The sequence below is a fragment of the Ursus americanus genome, chromosome 25, assembly GCF_024610735.1.
Source record: "Ursus americanus isolate L20-20 chromosome 25, mUrsAme1.1.p, whole genome shotgun sequence".
NCBI lineage: Eukaryota > Metazoa > Chordata > Mammalia > Carnivora > Ursidae > Ursus > Ursus americanus.
Window position 1 is genome coordinate 40,519,237 of NC_142151.1, and position 8,687 is coordinate 40,527,923.

Below are 8,687 nucleotides of genomic sequence, written 5' to 3' on the forward strand. Positions count from 1 at the left end.
GGTTGAAATCCTGACTCCATTACTTACTAGCAGGACGATCTTAGGCAAGTTATATACCATCTCTGACTTTTCTATTTCCTCATTTATGAAATAGGAATATTTCTTGCCTCACAGAATAGGATAGCAGTGGGAGGGAGGGAGGGAGGGAGGAAGGAAGGGAGGAGGGAAGGGAGGAGGGAAGGAAGGAAGGGGGAAGGGAGGAGGGAAGGAAGGGGAAAGAAAACTACATTTTCTGGAGTGCAGCTGCCGGATTTGTATCCAGGTTCTATCACTTTCTGTGTGACCTTGGGCACATTAACTAACTTCTCTGAACCTCAGTTTCCTTGTCTGTAAAAGGAGGCAGATAGTACCCTATAGGGTTATCACAGGAATAAGTAACATAGAAAGAACTCATAAATGCTCCTGACCCATAGTAAACATTTAACAAAGGTCAGCTATTATCATTTATAAAGTTAAATGGGATAATGTAGGTAAAGCTCTCAGCACAGCGCGGAGCACATAGTACGTACTCAATACATAGTAACTTTTTATTTCCAGCACACTATGAAACTCGGAGAAAAGAGCTCCAAGTGACTGAAAGGAAGGGATGTTAAAGCCCCTGAGCTGCCGTCAACGGGCAGTGGAACTGGGAGGTCAAGAAAGCGGAGGACATTACTTGCGCCTCGACCTCAGAAGAAACGAGAACCCCAGGATCCACCCCCCACCGTGACTTCAGTCTGCCCCACGTTCTGCAGGGGCTGGCTTCTCAGTGGCTTGGATCCTCTACCGATGGTTTCACCCAACCTTGTCTCTCTCCTCTGGACTCTCTGGGGCAGAGGTTCTCAACCAGGAGTGATTTTGTCCCAGAGGACACTTAGCAATATCTGGAGACATTTTGACTGTGAGAACTGGGGGGGGGGGGGCAGTGGAGAGAAGGCGGGTGCTACTGAATCTAGCAGGTGGAGGCCAGGGATGCTGGTAAACATCCTCTAATACACAAGACAGGCCCCAGCACCAAGGCATTCCCTAGTCTAAAATGTCATTAGTTCCAAGGCTGAGAAACCCTGGGCTGGAGCTAAGGAGCTCTTCACTGGCTTATCGGACTCGGGCAGGGTTTGGGTGAGGTAGCAGGTAGGGGGAAAGGCAGATACTGTTGGAGATGCCAGAGAACAGTGGAGGCAGCCACTCTGCAACCCACAGAAAGGGCCCCAGGATAGCTTCTTCCGCATCAGCCAAGGACAAACAAGGAGAACGGAGAAAGAAACTAAGAAAACGGAGCCCACTTCTTTATATGTGTTATATTTTTCATTAATAAATAGGTTTTTCTTCTTTAAACACAGAACATAGAACAGATTGAAACACTCCCCCCTCCCCCCGATTCCAAAGACAAGAGTCTATAAAACAAATGCCAGCTGTACTGCCCTAGGGCAGAAAAAGTCTGGTGACGCCCACCCAGCCCTGCCCCCGGCAGCACCACCACCCCCACACTGCGAGAGAAGGGGGTCTGGGGCTTCTCCCTTGGACCCTGCGGACTTAGGTGAGAAGCATATGAATGTATGATGTCACCTCTCCATGAGGCATGGGCTATGCAAAGATGAGGTTTCCTTCTCATTGGCTCGGACCAGCTCCTGCCCTTCTGATTTCAGTTATGAAGCACCTGGGCTCAGCTCCCAAGGGAGCCGCCTCTTGGCTTCCCCACTCCACTCCTGTGCGGCTTCCTCAGAGGGGAAGGGAAGGGCTCGGGGACCCCTCCCATCCCCTGGCCCACTGTGGCCCACATGGAAGCGCTGTGTGGAAGAGGCATGATGCTGAAGCTGAGGCTCCTGTCGGCCCCCAAGCCCGTGAGGCCAGCATGCCCCCCACACCCCCACACCTTTCCTTTCTCTGGAGCAGGGGCGGGGGGACACTGGGGCAGCCGCCCCCACCACAACCTAGTGCCTGGCTTGGGGTGTGATGGTTCTTTCTCAGTGTCAGGTCCTCAAGCCGGGCCTGGCTCTCTCCTCATCCCATTCCTGTCTCCTTCCAAGCCCTCACCGTGGCCGTCTGAAAAACGCATGTCCAGTGTCCTAAATTGTCCCATCCTCCCTCTCCCCGTGCCTCTGCAACCCAAGGGAGGAAGTGGGAGGTTGCCTCCCTTCTCCAACCCCCACTTCACATAATGGAACAGCTTTTGGCCTTTTCCTTCTTGAAGGTAGAAGAGATGAGTTCGGAACGACTGGGGAGGTGAAGCAGTCGCTTGGAGAGGCTTCGGACAGGGCTCTTTGGGGGCACCGGGCTGGGCTTGTTCAGACACACCATGGACGCGGTCCGGAAGATGCTGTGGATACTCTTTTCTGAGGTGAAAGCAGAGCCTTCCAGGTAGATTTCCGCACCCAGCTGCTTGGCTATGGCACAGCCCTGTGGGGGGGCGAGGTCTTGTCATCAGGGCAGTTGTCCCACACGGCTCGGAGACACTGCCTTCTATGCTTAGTGGTCCCGATGGGACCCAAGTGCCAGTCTCCCACCACCACCCTCCACTGATGATTTTCTGAAGGGCAAGCCTAAGTGCACCTTAGTATCGCCTGTAACGCTTTTAAAACAATACTGATGCCAGACTGAGTAAATCAGAATTTCTGTGGGTAGCGCCTAGGCATTAATATTTTTAAGAGCTCCCCAGACGATTCTAACATGAACCACCGGTTTAAAAGAAATGATCCTTACGCTCCCACATGTGAAAGGAAATTACCCAAGAATTTCATTAAAAACCCAATTTCTGTATCTTTCTCCCAGAGTGACTCGACAGGTATGGAGTCAAGAATTCTAACAAGCACGTCTAGTGATTCTAATGCAGGTGGTCGACAAAAAACAGAGAAATACTGGCACACCCAGGAATCTACAGCATGAACGGGGCGGACAGCTGCCTACCGCCTCTAGCAAGATGGCTGGTTTGCTGATTAGAGACGGCCCCCCAGCACGCCAGTTCTCCCCTTGCCGAAGTGAGAGTTTGAGCAAGGGCCACATCTCCAGTCCTTTGCCTGCAGCCTGTAACACATGTGTGTGCCCACCCCACCTGTAACACATGCGTGTGCCCACCTGTAACACATGCGTGTGCCCACGCGCGCGCGCGCACAGACACACACACACACACACACACACACACACCTGTTCATAGGAGATAGGTGCCTGTTTCTGGTGGGACAGCTCCATCAGTGTGCTTAGGTCTGTTCGCAGGTCTGTCTTGCAGCCAATAAGCAAAACACGGGTACTAGGACAATAATCTAGGATTTCTGTCCTCCACTGAAGAGCCATGTAAAAGGGGAGGGGGGAGGAAGAAGGAAGAAGAGTCAGTGGCTGGCAGATACCTGGAGAAGCCCAGCTGGCAACATCACATACGCCATCCGGCTTATCACCAGCCCAGCCCTCCCTGAGTCACACAGCATCACCAATGCACTCATTACATCATCTTCCCACCGGTGAGGACTTTGGGGCCACGGGAGTGCTGACCCGAGAGCCTGTCCCCTCATTCAATGGCCCAGTTCACCAAAGGAAGCACAGGGGCAAAATCTCCTCCCATTCTCTGCCAAGCATGTGGGGCATGGATCTGCCCCCTCAACCCAGTGAAAGGGCTTCACGGGTCCAGAACGCCAGGAGGAAAAGGGAGGCAGCCAACCAGTCTCTTCCCAAGGAAAGGAGAGAATCCCAAAGTCTTCTGGGAAACTACTTCCACAAGGTATCCTGACTACTCAGTATGGGCAGACTTTGCCCCTAGACCAGGCGTTTCCTACCAGCAGTTCTGCTCAGGCCTGCCTGGCTTGCCCAGTCCTGGTGGGCCTGGGATCCAGGGCTACAGAAGCTGCCTCCAAAAGACCCCATCTCCAACCCTCCAACTCTACCACTGAAAAGTTCTGACTCTCGATCCTTCGCCTCCTGCGTCTTCAGTACCACCCTCCCTCGCTCGGCCTCTGGCAGAGCAGCATAGGCTGTGGCAAGGGCAGGAGGCAGAGGGGGAGGGAATCTGGGTTCTAGTCCTAGAGCTGTAGCTAATGGTATGGTCTCAGGCAAATCTCTTCCTTCCCTGGCCTCAGTTTCTTCGTGCTACAGAAGAGGGGTTTGGACAACAAGGTCCCCGAGATTCCTTCTTGCTCTCCAGCTGAGCCAGAGATTGCCCAGTTACCCAGACTCACCTTCCTGAGTGCACTATCCACCGTCTCGGGTCGGCTGATATCAAAGCATAGTAACACTGCATCCGAGTCGCTGTAGCAGAGCGGACGGACGTTGTCATAGTAGGGAGATCCTGGTATGCGGGAGAAAGAGCGGATGGTGAGCCGGGGATTTGCCATGCCCTGCGGGCCTGAGCCCAGCGAGCCTAAGCCCAGCAAGCCCTGGGAATACCATTCTTGGCCCTTAGGTTCATTGGCCCCACCCACCTCCCAGGGGAACATGCTAGAGCCTAGAAGCTTGGGACCTGACCACCTGCCAGAAAGCAGTACAAAAATATCATCTTCCTTAGTCCTGAAAAAGGGAAAAGGGGAAATAAAAAGGGGGTAGACTGTAATTTGGCCCTGTCTGGGTCTCCTACAGTGCGCTAAATTTCAGGTCTGCCAGTTTTCTGAGTCCCAGAGGAGGATGCCCTCACCCCTGCAGAGAGACCAGGGCTTATATCAGGTGTCTTTTCTAGAGTCGGCCTGCTGCCCAATCTCTACTCCCCGCTTCTGCTCCAGGGTCTCTCCAACGAAGAAGCAAACCTGCCTGTTACGTAACCGGCTGCCCTGCTTCTTTGCCATGGGGTCAGAACTCTAGGAGGCTGGCAGGGGAGCAGGAACATCACGGATTCAGTGCCTTACTCTTTCTGCCTGCAAAAAGCTGCAGCCCCTAGCCCCCAAGATCTCAGGGAGGCAGTTTCAAAGAGAGCAGCACCCAGAGCTAGGGATTCGGAGGCTCGAGGAAGGGAGGGCAGCAGACGATGCAGACCCAGGTGGTCCAGTATGGGGGAAGGCGAGGGGCTCGGCCTGCCCCCCCTCCATCCCGGGGAAGGAACAGTAGCAGATTTGGAACCCAGACAATCCGTGCTCAGAATAGCAAGCAGCCCCTCTCCCTGCATTGCAATCGCCATGGAAACTGGGGGGAATCCAAGCTGGGGTGGGGGGTTGGTCGTAAAAAAAAAAAAAAAAGCGTAAAGAGGAGTCTCAGTAACTGTCTGCCCCTTCAGCCATCCGCCCCCATCCCCTGTCTGAGGTGGGGTCTTCGCTTGGCAGCACTGAGCAAAGGGAGCACTGCAGCACTGGGGAAGGGGGAGGGGAGGGGACGAGGCCTCCATTCTGGCTCCAGGCAGTCCCCCTCCCCTAAGACCAGCAAGTGAATAATGGGAACAGGTTCGACCCTGGCCACGATGTTGGGAAGCCCCATCCCACACACCACTACCACTTCTTCCTCCCTTGTGGGCACCTCATTTGCAAGCGGGAGTTGGAGGATGGCTGACAGCCTGCATCCTTTCTGAAACTGGGGGGTGGGGATGCGACACGGGGAACAGACACCACTTTGCTGACTTTCCATTCTCTGGACTGGGATTCAAGGGCTGCATTCTGACGTGGGGGTGGGCCGGGGGCACTTTGGGGCAGTGGTAGTAAAGAGGTGAGCTGCGGTAAGATTCTGGGAAGACTGAGGGGTGGGCAGGGTAGGGCAGCCGAAATCCCATACATCATGCAGCCAAGCTGCATTCCAGTCAGATCCAGCCAGCATAGCACAGTCCAGGATAACCAGAACCCTGCCTCCCAACCCCTGGAACTGCGACGGAGGAAGGCATACCAGGTGGAGGAATTTTGGTTTTGTTTTTGTTTGGGGAAGGAGGGAAGCGAGGGGGAGTCTCATTTTCTGTTTATCCATCCCCTACTCCCAATCTTTTCAAACCCCAAAAATTAGATCCCGGGAACAACAGCTCTTTGAGGAGTAGGGTGGCATATTTATTATATGTAACAGGAAACCCGTAGTGATTTACACAGTTCCTCCTTAAACTCAGCCCGAATGTGCATTTTTGGAGGGTGGATTTTATTTTCTTTCTGTTATTCCTAGCTTTTAGACCTTAATTATGACTCTGAGTCCAGGCTATTAAAAAAGAAGTGGAGTAAAAGAGATAAGGGGAACGGATCAGAATCAAAGCAAAAGAACTGCCTAGCACTGAGGGTTTAGGGTTGAGAGGAAAAATATTGCTTTCTACATTCCAGAAAGACCGGGCATCTTCTACCTCAGCCCCTTACGGTGCGGTGGGGGTGGGGGGGGTGACTGTCACAGCCACCCCCCTCCCTGCAACTATATACAACGAGACTGTGCCCCACATTAAAGCCATCTCCCCCACCCTCCAAAACATCGATGATGCATCGCTCCATCCCTGAGCCGCAGCGGTATGACAAGGGGAACAGAGCTGCGGCAGGCGGCAGGCGGACAGCAGTGGCCCAAGATGGAATGCAGGAGAGAAAACTGAGTCAGGAGCAATATTTCCCCAAAGCGGGCTCGTCTCCTGGCCTCACCACCACTGCCTCCAGCAGCACTGACTCCTGCCTCTTACTTGGCTTGGCTCTGGGGCAGTAAAGGCGGGGGTGGGGGGATACGGAGGGCAGGGAGGGGCAATGGAGAAGCCCTGCCTGACTGCCCCCCAGTTATAGTCATGGGTCCATTCACCTCACCATCCCAGCCCTCTGAAAGAGGGAGCTAGACCCAGGGAAGTGGCTTCTGGGGCTCATGCACTCTGCACCCCTGGACCCGCCAACCAAGGGAATCTTCAGGTGCCCTTCTGCCAGTCTCCTGGGCAGCATCGTACACACTCCTCCCCGTCAAAGAGGGAAACAATCTCTTAAAGACAGCAGCTGCAGCAGACCAGTGGGGGTGGGAAGGGGGCATCTGGGGCCAGCAGTCTTACCTGAGGTGTCCCAGAGACTGAGCTCCACCCTTTGTCCCTCTGTCTCCAAGCAGGCCGTGTAATTCTCAAACACGGTGGGCACATACGTCTGTGGAAACAGAGGAGTTCGTCACACCCTGGGCGCCCCTACTCTCATAACCCTCTGGTTAGTGCTGGCCACACAAGAAGCCACTCACCCTAGCGAGACACTAAAGTGGCAGGAGATAGGGGGCAGGGGAGCGGAGGGGAGGGGGATACTTGGGGCAGGAGGGACCACAGGGCACAGGAAGGAGGGGAGTGTAGAGGCACAGGCACTTTGCTCCATGGAAAAAAGGAATCTGAATGACTTCCAGCCGGGGACAAGCCCCCTCCCCTCCCGCCCCATCCTAGATGGTCAGGGAGGCAAACCCACAGATTTCTCTCTTCTCCAGATGTGCACGTCTCCCAATTTCAGAGGCACAAGCAAATGCTTAGCTCTCTCTCTCTCCCCCAAGCCCCCCGGATCAGCAGGGCAGCAGAAGCCCGCCTGGAGACATGCCCGCGGATCCTTTGAGGAGGGGATGAGGAGACGGGCAGGTATTACGTCAAAAAGAAACCCCAGACTCTCCAATGCCTCCAGGCCCCTCTCCCGAGAGCCGACTCCGATGAAGGGAGGTGGGAGGGCATCTGATCGGGGCCTGTGGGTGAAGAGGTGAGGAGGAGCCAGCGGGACGGCAGAAGTGGAACAGGTCTCAGGGGAAGCTACGGCAGGGCGGCCCTCCAGCCGGGCGGTGAGGATGGGGCAGGGCGGCGGCGGTAAGCTGGGGGCAGAGAGCTCCCCCGGGCAGGTGGCAATCTAGCCCCGGGGAAGCCAAGCAGGCCAGGAGGAACGCCGGCCGGTGGGCGCGCCGCTCACCTCGGGATAGCAGTCCTTCGCTAACACCTGTAACATCGCCGTCTTCCCGCACTGCACATCCCCCACCAGAACGAGCTTACATCTGGCCACGACTGGCTGGGGGGCCCGTCTCTCCTTCATGGCTTTAGCCTCCGCGGGACTTGGACTCAGGTTCTGAGAGGAGAGGGTTGCGCCAGGTGCGCCTCGGCACAAAAACTCGGTCGGATTCCTCGCCTCGCTCCAAATGAGCAGGAGGCCGGCACGGCCGCCTTATATCTCCCCGGCTGAGCCAATCACAAGAGGAGGCGGACTCTGTCAAGGCCAATCCCTGAGGTGGGATCCCCTCCGGCAGCCAATGGTAGGAGAATCTGAGTCAGTGCCCTCTTCCTCCCTTCCCTTTCTCTTAAAGCTGCATCTTTGCTTCCTCTGCAAGGGGATTCCCACGTTGTTTGCATTTGTATTAGGAAGGGGGGAGGGGACGTGAAGCACAATTAATGGTCTCGAGTGTCCATCAATTAGTGTCAAAAGCAAACTGGCCATGAAGGCAGAAAATGAGGTCAAGCTGGCGTTGTCCCAAGAGAAAAGCAGGATCTGCCTCAACTATAGACAGGTGGCTGCCGGGCTGGGGGGTGGGAGGGTGGCCCCACAGATCTCTGACCTCTGTTCCATCTAATCCCCATCCAAACCACTTCTGGCTTCCTCTCCCAGAGACTCCTGCTGTACCCCTTTATCAGTTCCCGCTGTACCCCTTTCAATACCCAAGTCTGGAATCGCCTTCACCTAAATAGATAAATAGATGATAGATAGATAGATAGATAGATAGATAGATAGATAGATAGATAGATAGATAAGTCTTCTTGCATAATCTGGAAAAAACCCACGTAGTTCCTGACACAAGATGGGCAGAGGGAAAGGAATGAGGGTGTCTGGCAACTGGGGATGAGGGAGAAGAGAACAAAGCAA

The 8,687-nt window shown here is 54.7% G+C and overlaps 1 protein-coding gene across 1 annotated transcript; it reads right to left on the reverse strand.

The window, feature by feature from the left end:
• Window positions 1–1,250: 1,250 nt before the first annotated feature.
• RND1 (Rho family GTPase 1) lies at window positions 1,251–7,956 on the reverse strand. The gene is made up of 5 exons (XM_045801147.2): window positions 7,746–7,956; window positions 6,872–6,959; window positions 4,143–4,252; window positions 3,121–3,255; window positions 1,251–2,376 (listed from the first exon to the last, which is right to left on the reverse strand). The coding sequence occupies exons 1-5, from the start codon at window positions 7,863–7,865 to the stop codon at window positions 2,131–2,133; spliced, it is 699 nt and encodes a 232-aa protein (XP_045657103.1). The 5' UTR covers window positions 7,866–7,956; the 3' UTR covers window positions 1,251–2,130.
• Window positions 7,957–8,687: the final 731 nt, after the last annotated feature.

What these genes read in the sequence shown, in the direction of transcription:
- RND1 (XM_045801147.2), bottom strand. Translation starts at nt 7,865, where the DNA reads ATGAAGGAGAGACGGGCCCCCCAGCCAGTCGTGGCCAGATGTAAGCTC. An exon ending in CAGTCTCTGGGACACCTCAG is followed by an intron (nt 4,253 to 6,871) that starts GTAAGACTGCTG and finishes CCCGCATACCAG; the next exon opens with GATCTCCCTACTATGACAAC. An exon ending in CACCTATCTCCTATGAACAG is followed by an intron (nt 2,377 to 3,120) that starts GTGTGTGTGTGT and finishes GCCCCCCCACAG; the next exon opens with GGCTGTGCCATAGCCAAGCA.